We start from the raw sequence: 18,889 nt of genomic DNA on the forward strand, positions 1-18,889 counted from the left end.
ATGAGATAATGAATATATAAAACTTAGATAAACAAGAAAGAATCTCCCGCTTTTGGGCGAGCTCTTGTTCCCCGTCTCTGGAAAGTAGAAACTTCTTCAGTGGTGAGAGCTTTGTTTTCCTGTCGGGTTGAGTCATCATTATGGCGTCTCCTTCTTCTGTGCTCTCCTTCACGGAAGGGAACATCGACCTCTTGTTTGTTTTATATGCTAATGGGGTTTTAGTGGCGGTGTATTTTGTTTCTTCTGCTATTATTAGATCTGTGGTTTTTGTTCGTGGCATCTCTCTTTTCGATGATAGAACGAAAAGTAATAGATTTGATCTGAGTTGATGGCTTGGAATTGCGTTTTGTGGGAAAGGCTTTAGTCGACGATTGTCTCTACTTTAATTACCAAATGCTCTATGACAGTCGATGGTGTTGTTCGGCGGTGGCGAATCCAAGGTGTTGATGAAAGGTATAAAATTCACCAAGCAGTGCTGCTCAGTGGGTAGCCAAAGGTGAGTTCTCTTCCTCCTCTAGTACCGTTCATTGTTGCTAGTGGCTATGGGTGTTCTACCTTCTAGCTTCTACGGGTTTTTCATGTTTGCTTTTCAACCGTTTTTGGTTGTTCTTTGGCCTACAAGAAGGACGGGTCCTTCGAGATGGGTTTTCAAACCACCACCTTTTACTTTGGCGTCTTTGCCAGTGATGGCATTTTCTTCCCCGGAGATTCCGACAACAAGACGATGGGGCTTTCTGGGGAACTTGACGGCAACGGCTCCAGTTGCTTTTTTTTTTTTTTTTTGGGTGAAAGGCTCCTCTTGCTTTAATTTGTTGTTAGGTTAGGTTTCATGTTATTTATGGATTTTTAGTTTAATGGGTTTTGTTGGACCTCTTGTTAGACTTGTATTTTCTTCTTTCTTCTTTTTTTTTTTGCTTCTATTTTATGAAAATATATTGTTTTGGTTAAAAAAAACTTAATATAAGGTTTGTCTTTCATTCACTTAGAGAAAGAGATAATTTAAAATTTTATTCCAAGTGACCTTTCAGGTTCAAAAGTTGAGGGTCAAGTGGGAATTGACTTATGCTATGTTGTGATACATATAAATGATATTGATTACATGAAAACCTTATTCAACCGTTGTATGAAAAATTGAAAATTTGGGGGGGGGGTCATTTTACCAGCTTTAATATATAAGCATTTTCAACTTTAAACATAAAGAACAAAAATCAAATCAAGCTAGCCAGTTGAACTAAAAAACTAGCTAATGGTCTAGTCTAATTTGAGTGTTGAATCAGTCAAAACTCACTAGTGTCAACATGGTTAAACCAAGTTGAACCGATGACAATTGATGTGAATCAGTAATGAACTAGTTTGGATGATTATATTACTATTGGTTCTATTATTTCTTATTCAACTCCTAATATCTTATTTATTATAGATTTGAATAAATTTTAATGATAATTTTGGTGTCAATGGTTAATTTTAGTTATTAAAAAATTGTAAAGATAAGTATTTTAAATGTTATTGTACGTTGTTATTGTTACAATTAAAATGTTGTTTTATTTTCCTATATTTTATTATTAGTGATTATTAATGTTACTATATTTTGTTATTTTTAATTAAATTATATATTATTTTAATATGACTGATTTGACTCCAATTTGACCCCATTCTAACTCACTAACCCCTTGAACTTCTATCTTAATCGGTTTAGGGTTTGTTTGGTTGGAGGGGAGGGGAGGGCAAATGAGCCCCTCCCCTCATTTGGTTAAAAATTTTGGAGGAGAGGGGAGCTAAAATGTCCCCTCCCTCCCCCCATTTTAGCTCCCCTCCAAATTGGGGGTTTTTGGAGGGGAACCAAATTTTTGGACCATTATATCCTTATAGACTTTTTAATATTCCACTTCTACCTATAAAATATATTATTATAATATTTATTTCAAATAAAAAATATATTATCCTAAGTAAAAAAATAAAAAAATACATTATTATAATTAAAAATATATTATAAAAATTATTTAAATAAAAAATTATAATATTATAAAATTAATTGTTTTTTTATAAATATATTATTTATTAAATATATTTTAAAGCTGGAAAAAAAGATAGCCTAAAGAGAAAAAATTTCATTTTTCTTAGAGCATATAAAATTTGTTAATTTGATTATTTTAAATATATTATTATATTAATTAGAATAAAAATTACTGTACCAATTTTTTAGTACACATATTAACATGATAAGACTGAATTTTTATTAAATTATATAATTTAAATTAAGATGTAAATTAATTTATATAATATATCAATAAAATACATAAACTAATATATAAAGGTAAAATGGCAAATTGATTATTACTATCCCTCCCCTCCCCTCCTTGAACCAAACAAGGGATCATTAAATATCCTCCCCTCCCTTCCATTTTAATCAAACAAAACAAGGTGAGGATAAAACCTCCCCTCCCTTTCCCTCCTCTCAAACCAAACAGGGCCTTAGTGTCCGATCTGATTTTTATCTGGTCTATAAACCTTCACCTGTGTATCCTTGACTTTCAAGGAGATAATAACCCAAACTTGGTTCATGACTGAGGACCAAGTGGCCGGAGCATGGTTGCTGGTTGGGCTGACTTACCGCTGAGTCTGCCTGGCCGTCTAGGATCGTCCTCATGTAGCCTCTCCGTATAAGGTGGTCGTCACTTGGATGTCAAAAAAGCTCTCAAATATGTCATAACGTCAGTATATCATATCCATTGATACATCAGATCCAATCAGAACTCCATGAATCACGAACCTTTTTCACCCGCTAATATGAAAGTTTAAGATTATGTATATTTTGACTGTCACGTTTTTTTCAGTGTATTTTAATAAGCTGAATATACTGGTCCTATATTTTCTTCTTTCAAAAGGCACTGGACCAGTGAATTCAAATCACAAATCTACGCCAGCACAGGGGCCGCTTAACCCAGAACCATAGGATGTGTATCTGGATAGACTGAAGAATCAATTTAATCAATTCATCAGAGTAACATCCTGTTTTTCGTCATCCCACCACAACCAAAAAGAAAAAGGGCAAAAGACAAAAAACCATCATGACCTCATAAAATAATGCCCTCATCCGCTTCTTGTACGTCCACCAGGACACTTATTTGGCGATTTTGGTAACTAATATTTACTTGTCAACTTTGCCTTAACAATTAATGCCTTATATGTAACTCTTTAATGAAATAAGTAGCGTAAGAATAGTTTGAGCCATTTCAAACTTCTGATTGATTTTACACATCAAGTAACAAAATTAAGAAACATGTCATATCAGCAAATACGCAAACTAAATATATAGCAAAAGGGCTACTGAATAATTCATTTGAATCGTACAAAGTATATACAAAATAGCAGCCATAGTATATCCGTTAATGATGGACGAAATGTTTAACAACCCACTATAAAGTCCAGACAATATTCATGGAACTTCAGCCTGGAACTTTTCTCCATAATAACCGACCAATGTCTCTAAGCATGATGATTGCAACGTCAGCCCAACCATCATCAAATCCAAAATCAAAGTTTCCTTGATGCCTTAAGATTGTAATCATGCTTGATAAGATTTGATCTCAGCAGCATGGATCTGACATCCCGATCAAATTCCCTTCCAGCCTCCAGAACCCTTTGAAACGTGGCATTTCTCTGATCTGCATGCCGTGCATACAGAATTTTGTTGTGTGAATCAATTCGAGCCTGTCAAGAGACAATATCCATAACATAATTGCGAGGCTGTTCTAATAGAAAACATATTTTTCTGGCAAAAGCAGCATTTAAGATACAGTAAAGCTTAGGTTGCTAAAGAAAACAACAGGGAAGCAACTCCCCAACCCCTCACAACACACACACACAATCATATCAGGAGAAACCTACCAGATTTTAATGAACTAAAGCTTTAGTAGATATTCAAGAGAAAAACCCACCCACCCACACCTATCACGCACTTGACTTCAATAACCTAAAGCTTACTAGATTTTAGGGAGATAAAAACGATAGAACAATGGTGATTATTAGAGAACAAGCAGACCTAGATCTGTGAACAACAATGTAGACATCTGAGTCTATAAGAATCAGGGAAAGCAAATTAAAGCAAAATAACATAATCCCAACTGCACCTGTATCTGGTTATCAGTAATCAAAGCTTCAAGTTCTTTCTCAAGTCCAGCAATAGTTGTCTTGAAGGCGTTAGCCATCATGCGTAAATCAACAGACACAAAAGGGTGTGTGTACTGGATGAGGGCTTTGTGGCGGATTTGATCATAGAGTGTCTCTACATGGTCATGCAAATGTATATCAAGCAACAGATTTGTTTTAAGGTTTCCAAGGTATTCCAGACAGGATGCATAGTGGCTGCAAAAAGGCAGAAAAACAGCTCAATACATATATAGAGGTGGAAGGGAGAAAGATTAAAACATAAGATACACAAATGAGAAAAGACAACTATCAGAATTGCCAATCACTTGCAACCTTAGACCTCCACCAATTATAAAAGATTCACAATGTAAACATGGTGCACTGAAAAAAATTCATCTGATTGACAACAACGATGGAAAACTAGAAGTCTATCACAAACGATAGCCATCCCGAGGAAAATGAATCAAGAATTCATAAATCTCTTTTCAACCACAATCTCACCATCGTTGACAAAAGCACAGCCTGAACATCGTGTATTCCATTCCAATTCTTATTAAAAAATTGTCTATTGTTTAGGCATACAGAATAGCAGCCTCACATTAAGAACTTCACTTCAAGATCCATGCAGTACAGTTCCGCCTCAGGCCGGAGAGACTGAGATTCAACAAATCAAGTCTCCATTCAATTACACGGGAAGGGGAAAAAGCACAGTTGAAGAGGTCCCATCAATATGCAAATGAACAATAAAAAAGAAAGAAGATAAAAGGAACAAAAGTTACCTTGAGTAAAAATCGTTTATCAGCTCCCTTACTTCAGGAACCAACTCTAAGAAATTCCGGAAGACATGATTGTCTATAACTTTGGCCTGCCATGCATAAAAAATTGACACAACAGAGGTGATGCAATGCTATGAATGCTAGGAACGCCTCAACTAAGGTCATATCAAAGGAAGCCTATCCTATGTATTTGATGGAGAACATGCCTTTAACTCTGCCCTATCAAACGTTGCAAGTGCACAAAGTCCGCCATATGTTGCAACGTCTTGAGGTGCAATCACATCATTGTAGTGGCTTCCCAGTTCTGGTGCCGTTTCTAGAAACTGCATTACATAAAGAGTATGCGAACAAAGTTAAATCACATGGTTAATAGCTCATGCAGTAATCCTAGACAAATCTAAGCTACATACTCGTAAGTGGAAGACACTGTTAGTGAGGGACAAAAGAAAAATTGTGGAAAAGTCAGTGGAAAATATAGAAGAGGACTGGATAGTTTAAGGATAAGCATAAACATAATAAGCAAAAGACGTGCATTCACCACCAAATTGGTTGAGAATAAGCATGGTCACATGTCAGACACTCAAAAGATATCAAATTGCTTGCTAGTCACCTGTAATCATTTATTAATAATCTCTCCCTCTCCCTCTGTGTGTGTGTGTGTGTGTGTGTGTAACTGCTCTTGACTCTTGTGCATTTGAAGCTCCTTTAAACACCAAAGAACTGAATTCCAGTTATACAATGATTGCTCTAGAAAACCAGTATATTCATCATGTGAGAACCAAGTACAACCACAATCCCAGTCCAATAGTCCAAGTGAAGAATTGACGGCATTAATGAGTTATACAGATTTGCAATAATTAAAATAGTATACTGATCATTAAGTCGTAACAGCCCCGGGCTTGAGAATAAACAAAAATACCAAGCCTGAACCATAATCAACAGGAAACATGCATTTAGGTTCATTTGTAGGACTTTCACCAAGGTAACTATTCTTAAATCACTTCAGAAATGCTAACTGATCCCTATCATGTGCAAATTCCCACAAAGAACGAGTTTGTACAATTGTACAAGGTATTAATATAACTTGTAATGACATGGAGAAGGGCATGTAATGACTTAAAATACAAAATGATTTTTCCCATAAAAACTGACCCTCACGCCTGATTGAATAATGGTAACCATGTTATAATAGAAGTTACAAAAATCTTTCATTAACCCATTCCTTTTTCATTGGCAAACATCCTTTGCCTGCTGTAACCCATGTAAAGGACTACAATCATCAAAACGTTAGCGAGTGAGGCAATCTCTCATCATAAGCGCAAAGTTGAAGGCACAGTCCAGTATGAACAGCCTAAAGCTAAACAAGGAACAAACCTTCCGAGCAGCCAACTTGTACTTTTTGGCCTCCAGATTTGCCAATCCTGCAGCACAACGTAACTTTGCAGCTGTAACCTGGTCAAGGGCCTCTGGTGTCTGTTCTGCCTTACCAACATAGCTTGTGACATGAGTAAATTGACCCATCTCAATGCTGACAAGAATAGCACTCATGCACATATGAATAATGTGCTTTGAAGTAGTGCAATAATCCCGGGTACGGACATAATTTTTAAAAGCATCCCCAAGCTGACCGTGAGCATAGTAGAAATCTCCAAAGTCATTGTATCCCATTCTTATGCTTTCTTTGATCAAGTTTGTCTGCAGAAAAAAAGGAAGTTGGAAACAATAAATCAACGAGAAGAAAACTGAGACAATTAAAAAAGGATGATATTAAAAGCATGCCACATTATTATATTATATCTGCAAAGTGTCTATCTAAGCAACCAAACTAAACACAAGGTGGGGGAAACCCACATAGACAATCCATAATCCATTTTGTTTACTGTGATAATTAAGAATGAATACATCTGGTTACAACCAACCAGAAACTAATGAAAAAGCACTGGCTGGAGACCATTGTCAGAAGCTGGCAAATAGCAAAACTTGACTGATGCCTAATCTGCATATAATATATATGTAGACATACTAAACACACGTTATCTGAATACCAATACAGCATCCTGTCAAGAGCTAAGCAGACATTGAGTCTGATAGAACAGTACTGCAAACCATAAGCATTAACATCACGTTTTCTGAACATGGTAAATCTACCACAGTAACAGAACATAACTAAAGGTGGAGTGCTTTGCATCAGAACATCAATTTCTCTTCCGTATGTATCAAATTATGTGTAAAACAGTACATGACTAGCGCCTCTATTTATAGGTAAGGTGAAATGGAGGATACGGTCTTACCATAAAACAATCTATAGCGCGTAGGTTGCTTGATGAACAGAATTTTTGTAAGAAGTAGGAAAACAAAGAAATGCTAAACATTCATATGCCGTAATGAAAGCAAGAACGACAAAAGAGCCTAAATGAATAGTCAACACATCACATTTTAAGTATACAAAGGAAATATTACTGACAGAGTTGGTTAAACAGAAAAAACCCAGAATTACAAGCAAAGTCCAGAACCAATGCATGCTATGTTGGCATCAACCAACTTGAATCTAGTTTCCAAAAAACTGACAGATACAATAAAAAAAGATACGAGTTTTAAGAGAATACCTTGTAGGCATTAAGCTCATTTTCGAGCTTCTCCTTTCTCTGCTCCGCCCTTCGATCTACCGTCTCACACCAGGCCACGTCCATGCCGTAATTGGGCCCCAACCGCCCATCAATCTTTTGCACAACTTCTCTGAACAGCTGAGTGTTCTCCCCCTTCTTAATCTCATCGTAGGCCATGCGAAGCGCCTCAAGCTCCATAGTAGAGTTCTTTTCACAGTGATCAGCAATGAAGAGAAGTCGCACAATCTTGGTGCGACCGGTGTAGAGGCTCGCATATGCTTCAATGTCGAGCTGGTCGCCGCTGGTAATGGGGCGGCGGTTGCGGTTACCATCGTCGCCGCCGTTGGCGTAGATTTCATCAATCATCGGACCCGAGGTCTCGTCGTCACCGTCCATATTAAGTATGAGGAGAAGAAACCCTAACGGAGAACGGGAGGAGTGAAATTGGGATTAGGGTTTAGGTTTTACGTGGGAGCTTTTGTTGCAGCGTCGCAAATCTGCCCTGTGGTTACTGATGAGTGATGAGCGTTCTTTGGTGTGGCTCGGCCCTTGGTTGCGAGAATGCCGCAAAGTTCTGCTTCGCTTGTCAATTGAAATTGCCAAGGCAAGGTTGCTCACGCTCCTTTGAGTCCTTTGTTTATTATTAATTTATTATCATTATTACAGTAATTATATTATCATTATCGTATTGCTACTATTACCTCCAATAATATCTCCAATACTGATTTGAAAAAATTAAAAAAAATTACTAAATTATTTAATTATAATATATGTTATATAATCTTTTTAAAATAATAATTTGTATTATTATATTATATCAATTTATAAGGGAAACAAATTAGTTTTAAAAAAATGATAAATATAAATAGTTTAAAGTAATTTATTAACTTCTTAATTTTTTCAAATTAATTAATTATCAACTGGGTCTTATATTAATATTATTTAAAACTTACATGGATTGTCTTCATAGTTTTTGTCAGCCATATTATGTTGATATTCTTATGGGAAAATCAAACCAAAAAAAAGTTTGAAAATGGCGAGTTAAGAGTTGGAAATAGGGAACGAAAATTTTAAAAAAAAAATTGCATTGAGGTCCCACAAAGAAAAATACAGCAAAAAAAATCCCTGAAAACCTTCCAATTAACCACAAATCCTAAAGAAACCTCAATGCAATTTAATAAAATCTAAATAAACTTCTTTGCCCTTGGTAATGTAGGCACAAAGAACACTAAAAAAAGCGAAAGGGAAAACTGATGTTGTATATTGAAACTCTTGCGCATGAGAAAGAAGCAAGCAGTCATTAATGGAGCTTCTTCTTCATCACCATTAGTGAAGGCCAAGCATCTTTCGTTTTCATCATCTCAATTAATTATAAGGTTCGAAAATTTCTTTCTTCTCCTCTTTTAGGACATTTTAGTCAACAGATTGGGTTTCGATATAGGTATGTTGAAAACTATTCTACCCTCTTACATTTCATCTTCATCATTTCGCCTGATTTTAAAGTTTGAAGGTTTCTTTCCTCTTCTCTTTTAGAACAATTTGGTTGATTAAGTTTGAGTATGGGTATGTTGAAAATCATTTTGCCATTTCGTTGTTGCAAAGCTTAAGTTTTTGGTTTAATATGAATAAGTTAATGCAAAGATTATGTTTTTTGTTTGGTGTGTGTTAGTGATTTAAGTCAGGGTTTTACTATAGGTGGTAAGATGATGATAGATACTCTGTTTTTGGGTATATTATGGGTGGGTTTATGATGAGTTTGCTTTGTTTAAGCGTGGTTCAGTGAGAATGGATGAAAAAGATGAAATTTGGTATGGGTAGAAATTTTTACTACGAAATGGGATATTGTATTGTCAATGTAGACTTCGATAGATGTCAATATAAACCACGATAGTTGTCAATATTGTTACTTCACCTCGTAATGATAACTGTGTGATGTAGGTTTACATTAAAGATGACGAATATGTTCGTAAAGCATCTATTTTTTTTTTTTTCATATGGGGTAAGTTTATAAATAATGGAGAAAAAGATAAGTGATATGTTGAGGGTAGTGCAAGAACAAAAAATATGAAAAAAGTCACAAGTTATGAAGAGTTGAAGGAAATTATATCACTATTTCTTGAAAAAGAAATTAATTCTTTTATTTTGAAATTCTCAGTTATGTTTTATAAAAATACATTTATTCAGTTGATAGATAATGAAGGGTAGAGCATGTAATAAAGTTCAATTAAAAAAAAAGTGGTTATATATATGTAAAAGAGAATGGAAATAATGACCATATGGAAGCAATAAGAGATGATGCAATGAAAGAATAAGATGTGTAAGTTTAGTTTGAACAAATATCTTCTATTATCATTTTTTGCTATATAAGTTGTTACTAAAGTGCTGCTAAGTTATTATTGTATATACTATAACTTGTCATTTATTGTAGGATTGATCAATTTTTTTGAGGTGTAAATAAATTGGGGAGACACCATCAATTCCATGTGCTATGGTAGATGCAATAAGTCTGAACATAGTGCCAGGACATGTAAGAACTCAAATTCTAGTTGAAAACATGTTGTGGAAGCCTTTTTTTTTTAAATAGCTATGAAGGGAATTTTTTGTATATGTGACATAGCAAATTAATACTACCTCTAGTCCTAATTATAAGAAATTATTTATAGTCTATAAATGAGATCTTATAAATAAGATCAGAGTCAGATACATGTAACCCATATATTTTTGTGGGATAAGTTGTGAAATTATATGTATATGCAGCTATAAATAAAAGTTGGCTATAAAATGGCATATTCAATTCTAATGTGTAATCGGTTGAAATTATTTGCATCTTGTATTGTCAATACATGCTTCTCCACTTGTTAATCATTGCACTATCACTTGTCAAATTATCTGCTGATATAAGGCTGGTTATAATGTTATATGATATAAAGTTGTTTATAATGTCATATAATATCACTAATAACATATTTATCATCATTAATATGAAATTATACAATTACTTGTCATTCACTACACCTTGATTTTTTATTGGTTGTAGTTAGACTTGTCAGTGACTTTATTGTCATTTGTCAATAGTGGTATTATAACCTGTCAATAGTTGGAATTGTCCTTTTTCAATAGCCTTTAATTAACATAACTTTTAGTAATACATTCTAGTTATAATAAGTTATGATATTTATATTTTATTATATATAAAATTCAGTTGCAAATTTGAAATTAAAAATACCTTTGGTTGGCAATATTTTCTACATCAAGTATTAATATCTACACCTGATTTGTTAATAACAGTACTGTCACTTTGTTAAAGTTTTTGGTGATATATATTTTGTTTTTTGTTTAATGTGTAAGTAAATAAATGGAATTTAATATAATTGGATTGGATCCTACTACATGTAATATATGAGAACAATAACATATGAAGAAGAATGTAAGTAATCATATTATATACAATTTACTATAATTGGATTGGCTCCTACTACAGAATGAGTTGTCAATCAGAGGGTTATTACTAGTCATTTTTAATGCCTCTGATTGTTAATAGCTTTATCTCCTTTTCTTGCTTTGGTTGAAATCAAGTACTATTGATAGTACTTTATCCCTATGTTTGTTGTTTTTATGAGTAACTAGCCACCATAGGCATTTAAACTTGAGCTCTTGCAATTTATCTTCAAGTACTATGTCATGGTATATCTAACACTATCAAGAACTGTGCCATCCTACTCCTATAGCTACGAGAGGACATGAACGATACATGAATCAATGTAAACAAAATTTAATGTGCAAAGATCATGTGAATATTCTTGCAAACCACAATAAAAAAAATTAATTTAGTCTAGCAAATAAACTCATGCATCATACTAGACATAAAATTTGGCCCCTTTTACATCTTGCCAATTTTACCCTCATTCTTAAACAATTCTGGCTTAATAGTATGTAACGAGCTATCGTTAAACAATTATTCTGCAAAAAAAAAATTACATAACAAAGAAGACACAGTAAGACAAAATCAAATGACAACAGTGACACCATGCAATGGCAACTGAGAACAATATAATCTAAGAAGTTACATTCTTATATGTATTTAGTTGTCATCATTTGCACTCTCCCTTATTAATACACCTTTCCTTACTTGTCAACATTGGTATTGTCACTTATCACTATATTTACTAATAGAAGTTTGACAAAAATCTAATTTCAAGTTAGTGTGCTTGAACTTTAGGGACCTCCATGAACTTATTAAAATTATATTAAACAACAAATTGAATTTTTCATTGTTTTTGGATTAGATACTTTGTAGCAATGTATAGATACCACATTACCTAAGTTGAATTCCAATGTCCCCAAAAAATAATGATATCATTGTCTTCAACTCTTCATTATTTGTGTCTTTCTTTATGCTTCTTGTGCTCACGCTACCTCTAGCATATTCAGCATATCGCATCTTATTTTCTCTCATTTGCAAACTTCCTCCTATATGAAAATACAAAATATATGCTTTCTAGACATACTCATTATCTTTAATCTAAACCTATATAACATAGTTGTCATTAACATGTCAAGTAGTTATATTGACAACTATCACAGCCTATATTAACAACACATTCTCCCATTTCGTAGTAAGGGTTTCTACTTACACTAATCTTTATCTTTTTCATTCATTCCCACTAAACCATGACGAAGCAGAGCAAACCCACAATCAATTCACCTATAATATACCTAAAAATAGAGCACTCATAGTCATCCTACTCACCCACAATAAAATCCCAAGTTAAATCATCAACACATACCATACCAAAAACATGAGTTTTGCAATTAGTTACCTTGTTTATAACAGATCAAAAAACAAAAACTTTGCAATAGCTAAAGGAAGAGGTGATTTTCTACATACCCCACACACAAACCCAATTTGCTAACCAAAATATTTTAGGAGAGGAGAGGAAAGAAAGTTTCGAACCTCAAAATCGTTGAGACAATGAAGCAAAAGGTGCTTCAACTTCAATAATAGTGATGGGAAAGATGCTCCGCCACTTTGCTTCCTTTGTTGTCAAGCTTTTCTTTCTCACCCAGGAGCTCTATGAAGAAGACGAAGGAAATCAACTCTGTCTCAGTTTTTTGGCTTTTCATTAGGTAGGTCAATTATGTCTACTCACTTTTTTCATTAGGTCCTTTTGAGACTCATGTGCAATTATCAAGTTTGAAGGGACTTTTTTGTAGTATTTTATCTTTCAAGGGACCTTAGTATCATATTCCCAAATTTAAATTAAGATTTTAAAATTGGAGGAAAGTTACAGAAACCACCTTACTTTTTTCTTTTTTAAAAAAAGAAAAAAGTTCCCAACTCCCTCACGAAACCAGAAAGAAGTGCTAGTAAATGAGTGTAGGATTTGATCCTTCCATAACTTAGTAGTTTGTGTCAAAATTAAGGATGATCATCAGATAATTAATATAATGCAAAAAAATATAAATTTACTTAATTTTAACTATTGATCATTCACAACTTTTATACAAGTATTAACTATATTTTATGAGTTGCTAGCAACTTTCATTTGACAAGTAACAAGAAAAATATAAATTTACTTAATTTTAAGGGAAAATTACGTACAGGTCCCACAGAAGGCAACTTATTACTCTAAAGTCCCACGAAATGTCAAAATCATTGACAGATCCCAAGGGACCTCAAAATAATATTTTCGATTTATAAAATGACATTACTGCCCCTCATATTCCAAATTCACATTTGCTCTGTCATTGCGATTTACAACCTCAGCAGCGACTATTAACAACCCAATGAGAGGGCGTTAACAACCCTAGCAGTATCCGTTAACAACTTACTTTATAGAATCATATAACCTAATAATCTCCACATAAGAGTAAATTATAACCAAATAGTATAATACAACAACTTTAACACTAAAATGAGAAGCTTTTTGATATCATTCAAAATTTTAACTAGATCCAATAGGATTATAGTAATATTTTAATGCGAAGATCTATTTACAACCTCAACAACGACTATTAACAACCGAATGAGAGGGCGTTAACAACCTAAGCAGTATCCGTTAACAACTTACTTTATAGAATTATATAACCTCCGCATAAGAGTAAATTATAACCAAATAGTATAATACAACAACTTTAACACTAAAATGAGAAGCTTTTTGATATCATTAAGAACTTTAACTAGACCCAATAGAATTATAGTAATATTTTAATGCGAAGATCAATTTACAACCTCAACAGCGACTATTAACAACCGAATGAGAGGGCATTAACAACCTAAGCAGTATCCGTTAACAATTTACTTTATAGAATCATATAACCTCCATATACGCATAAATTATAACCAAATAGTATAATACAACAACTTTAACACTAAAATGGGAAGCTTTTTGATATCATTGAGAATTTTAACTAAACCCAATAGGATTATAGCAACATTTTAATACGAATATCCATTTACAACCTCAATGGTAAGTATTAATAACCCAAAGAGAGCTGTTAACAATTTAGGCAGTATCTGTTAACAACTGATTTTATAAGATAATATAACCTCTAACAACTATATAAGATTATTGTAACATCCTAGTTTTTATATATCTAATATTTAAACAAATTTTTATAGAATAGGTAGAGGTTAAATATACATATATGTAATTAAAATAATTCTGATTTTATGTGTGTGTGTGTATGAGAAAATGAATAAAATAGTGATGTTAAGAAGTCCCACATTGATTAAATGATAGGAAGTGGATAAAATAGCAATGTTAAGAAGTCCCACATCGACTAATCTTTAGAGTGAAGGAGTTTGAGGAGCTTATATATAGGAGATAGTAAGTGGAGCTTGAAGTGAGTAAATAATTTTCACACATATCTGAGGTAGTCTCAGAAAAGTGCTAGTTTTGAGTTTATTAACCGTTGGATCGGAGTGAAATTTGGTCAGCCCATTTGGGACATCCAAATCGTTAATTTCAACGGTTGGATCATCATTTTGATCTCCGAGTTGCAAGTTATTAGGTACGTTTTTAACTTATATCTTTTGGATTTAGCAGATAGAGTCCTGAATAGTAAATTAGTGTTTTAAGGTTCAGTCGCCGTTAGATTGAGCTATAATTTGGAGGATAGTATCATGATAGATAGGAAATTAAATTCAATGGTTAGATTAAGGGTTTAACTTCTGTAGTGAGAATAACCTGGTTCGTACTAAGTCTATTTGTCTAAATCCTTCGAAGATGGAATATAAGTTATAAATTTACAGTTTGTCTATTTACATTATGAATTTGATGATTCTAATAATATAATCTAATAATTAAAGGATATTTAAGTAAGGAAAATTTAGGAATCGAGTCTAAATCACACACATATATACGTTCTCATTCCAAACCTCAGAGAAATGTCTTTTAAGCTAGAGTTCTGAGTAAAATTAAAGCTTTTAGAGGAGGAATTAGAGGCTAGAATTTTGTAAGTAGCCTACTCTAATACTATAGAGATAATATTTTAATTTTGTTTGTAGATATAAACTCTATTGTGGCATTTTCGAGGTTGGACTCTGGTTGTAGTTCACTGTTAGCTAGGAGACCAGGTAACTAAATTTCTATCTGTTGCATGCTCTAGTATGAAGTTGGTGAGCGGCTTTATAACTAATTCTATAAAAGTATATTACATTTTGTATGAACTGTCTTGTGGGATGCTATTTTAAGAAAAAGATTGTCATAGTTTGTATTGCAAGAAATTGGTGATCATGATTATGATGTGTCATTATGAAAATTGTTGATTATGCATATAAATGTGTCATTTTGAACCCTGTGCATCTATTTTGGGTGGGGAAAGGAGATAATTGGAGTTATTGAGGTTGATATACTTGCCACGTGGTATTAGCCTCCATACGGAGCTCTATGGTTGGCTGCTATTATTGTCCCACTAGTTCTTCGAGGGACTGCGACACCCCACTAGTTCTTCGAGGGGGGACCCATGGTCCAACGAGTGCTCTGTGGTCTTTGGCCGGTCCACATCATTCGTGTGGTGAGCTTGTCAGAGTTGCCAGTCAAATGGAAAGAATTTAGCCCATGGGTCCAGTCGGCGGAAATAAGGAGGATATAAGGATGGATTTGGGTTCAGGAATTGCATATGACATGAGATATTCATTGATATTTATATCTTTTAAATAAATGACAAGTGTGTTATCTCTTTTGAAATGTATAAATTGTATGAGAGTGGTGGAAATATTTGTCTTATATGATTATTGTGAGTTTAAATGTTAAATAAATATTTATCAATTATTATTAACTCTGTGTATCCCACCTGACACCTCGCTAGCCCATGCTAGGGTGTGTGATAGGTAGGGATTTAGTTACTGAGACGTTGTCTCATCCCTATTGTTTAACATTTTTCAGGTGAAAGCTTTAAAGGAGGGATGTCAGGGAAGGCTCAGGAGGAGTAAAGCTACATTAGCAACTTGTAGCGTCTCCTTGGTTTATGAGCTATGTTGTATCCTGTATATTGCCACCTTAGGATAAATTGTTTTTAATTGATTCATGCATTATTATTTCTTATGTCCTTTGAATGTACTATTGTGGTATGTGTGTTGATAGGCGGCCAGAGGCCTAGGATCGCATATTCGCATGTGATTTGCTTATAAATTTATTATAAAGTATGAATTAAGATTTAATTCTTAACATTTTGATTTATGAACTATATTATATGTTGTATTATAACTATATTAGATAAGATTAATCTTTTCTTATATAGTTTGTATTTGAATAAGTTAAGAAAAATTCTTTTATCCGTGATAGGATGTATGATTGGGTGCTGCTCTTTTCTATCACGGATAACAATATTATATAATTAGTTAATGTAGATGATTGTGATATAATTTGAGTTTGTATTTAGCATAGTTTGGTTATAAAATGTTATTTCTTAAAATTACTATGAAAAAGTTAAGTTTATCTGTTTATTTAGGGTGGTTGTTTCATTTAACTTTAAGATTATTTAGTTATAATTTAATTAGTTATAGTTAGAAGTTATATTATCTGATAAAGTTAGTTGTTAACAGACATTGCTAAGGTTGTTGACAGTTCTCTTTAGGTTATTAATACTTATTGTTGAGGTTGTAAATGGATGTTCGCATTAAAATGTTGCTATAATCCTATTGGGTCTAGTTAAAATTCTTAATGATATCAAAAGCTTCCCATTTTAGTGTTAAAGTTGTTGTATTATACTATTTGGTTATAATTTACTCTTATGCGGAGGTTATATAATTCTATAAAGTAAGTTGTTAACGGATACTGCTTAGGTTGTTAATGCCCTTTCATTCGGTTGTTAATAGTCGCTGTTGAGGTTGTAAATTGATCTTCCTATCAAAATATTACTATAATCCTATTGGATCTAGTTAAAATTCTTAATGATATCAAAAAGCTTCCCATTTTAGTGTTAAAGTTGTTGTATTATACTATTTGGTTATAATTTACTCTTATGTGGAGGTTATATGATTTTATAAAGCAAGTTGTTAACGGATACTGCTAAGGTTGTTAACGCCCTCTCATTGGGTTGTTAATAGTCGCTGCTGAGGTTGTAAATCGCAATGACAGAGCAAATGTGAATCTGGAATATAAGGGGTAGTAATGTCATTTTACAAATCGAAAATATTACTCTGAGGTCCCTTGGGACCTGTCAGTGATTTTGACATTTCGTAGGACCTCAGAATAATAAATTGCCTTCTGTGGGACCTATACGTAATTTTCTCTAATTTTAACTATTGATCATTCACAACTTTTATACAAGTATTAACTATATTTTACGAGTTACTAGGAACTTTCATTTGACAAGTAATAAGGCTACTGACTATTGATCATTGGCAATTTTTATATAACTACATTTTATTTGCCATTAATAACTTTCATTTAACAGATAATGATATAACTCTTTCAAGTTATTCACAAATTTTATATATGTATTGATTACGTTTCATTAGTGATTAACATTTTTCATTTAGCCAAATTGAGAATGCCCACTTTTTGATGCCTTTTACCAATTTGGGAATATAAATTAATAAGTGGTGATTTTAACATAAACATTTGGCGTTAAAATTAAAGGTGACCATTGATTTGCAATCAAAGAAATGCAAGAAATATATAAATTAATTCAAAAATCGTGATTATTAAATTGCTAAACTTTTTCTAAATGTCAAATTTTTTCCAAACCAATAAATGAGGCATTTTGGCCACAAAAATTGTTAATAACTAATAAAAAAAAAAGTCAATACCCATATAAAAATTGTGAATGATATTCAGTCAATGACCTTATTACTTGTTGGATTTTTTTTTTTTGCCAACTATTACTTGTTGGATAAAAGTTGTTAATGGCTCATGAAATGTAGTTACTACTTGTGCAAAAGTTGTAAATGATCGGTTCTTAAAGTCATGTAGTTAATTTATATATTTTTTTATTATTTTAATTACAAACCATTTTGCTTCAATTTCAAAATCTCATTACTTAGGTTGAGCTTCTCTTTTTGTTATTTTTAAGCGTTAGCATTTCACATTTTCAATTTTCTTTTCTATCATTCTCCCTGTTATTATATAGGTAATAGTTATTCATAGCATTTCACATTTTCAATTTTCTTTTTCTATCATTCTCCCTGTTATTATATAGGTAATAGTTATTCATATTGATGAATACGATTCGGGCCTTTGTCATTTTTAGGCCGAGTTGATTGATGACGTATGATGTGTCTCTCCCGTATGTTTGCCTATGTTCTTGTGATGGGCTTAGGATATTGGGAGAATTACGACGAGGTTCTAAATAAAGAAAACAATTAAAAAACAAGTCTTAGAGGTTGTCATTCTTATTACAGGACTTGTCATTATAGGCTGTTGAGGTTGTTATTAGGACTTTTTGGTAATTATTTTTCTTCCGTGGGATTTGGTTGTAATTCCCCCTAGGATATTCATGATCCTACCCCCTATTGTTAATATAAGAATTAGTTTGAATTAATTTGGATCTAAATATAAAACCTCAATCTATTTTATCTCTCCAATTTATCCTTTTTTCTAAAAGTAATTTTTATAATAATTGCACATGTTAAATGTTCTATCAAATAGTAGTTTTACTTAATAGACATGATTAGTAAGAATATTTTAGGGAGATAACATCTATTTATTACAAATAACTAACTTAACAAACTTTCTTAATATATTCAAATTAGTCAACTTACTCTTATATTAATGATCAAGAATGGTATTAGGTTTGAATTAAAGAGTTGGCAGCTGACTTGATTGTTGAGCCCATTTGTTTGGCATCATGTATTCATGTTAATTGGTACTAAACTAACTTATCAATTTTAGCTTTAAGATATTTGAATTA

General features: G+C 32.9%; 1 protein-coding gene and 1 long non-coding RNA gene across 2 annotated transcripts; one reads left to right on the top strand and one right to left on the bottom strand.

The window, feature by feature from the left end:
• The first annotated feature begins 202 nt into the window (after positions 1-202).
• On the top strand, positions 203-981 carry LOC114718021 (uncharacterized). The gene is made up of 2 exons (XR_003737772.1): positions 203-496; positions 623-981. It is a non-coding gene; the product is annotated as an uncharacterized LOC114718021 (long non-coding RNA).
• Positions 982-3,222: 2,241 nt separating this feature from the next.
• On the bottom strand, positions 3,223-8,128 carry LOC114718024 (COP9 signalosome complex subunit 1). Its single transcript, XM_028903276.1, has 6 exons — positions 7,532-8,128; positions 6,300-6,620; positions 5,132-5,248; positions 4,929-5,014; positions 4,131-4,365; positions 3,223-3,711 (listed from the first exon to the last, which is right to left on the bottom strand). Exons 1-6 carry the CDS (start codon positions 7,925-7,927, stop codon positions 3,535-3,537), a joined length of 1,332 nt encoding a protein of 443 aa, XP_028759109.1. The 5' UTR covers positions 7,928-8,128; the 3' UTR covers positions 3,223-3,534.
• Between the last annotated feature and the right edge of the window lie 10,761 nt (positions 8,129-18,889).

Source organism: Neltuma alba, unplaced genomic scaffold (genome assembly GCF_004799145.2).
Source record: "Neltuma alba isolate B1F8T4 unplaced genomic scaffold, ASM479914v2 tig00011793_pilon, whole genome shotgun sequence".
NCBI lineage: Eukaryota > Viridiplantae > Streptophyta > Magnoliopsida > Fabales > Fabaceae > Neltuma > Neltuma alba.

Bases quoted from the DNA above. Each gene is read 5' to 3' on its own strand.
- LOC114718024 (XM_028903276.1), bottom strand. From the start codon at position 7,927: ATGGACGGTGACGACGAGACCTCGGGTCCGATGATTGATGAAATCTAC. The intron at 6,621-7,531 runs GTATTCTCTTAA...TTTTTTCTGCAG, and splicing joins ATGAGCTTAATGCCTACAAG to ACAAACTTGATCAAAGAAAG. The intron at 4,366-4,928 runs GTAACTTTTGTT...GCCTTTTTGCAG, and splicing joins ATAAACGATTTTTACTCAAG to CCACTATGCATCCTGTCTGG.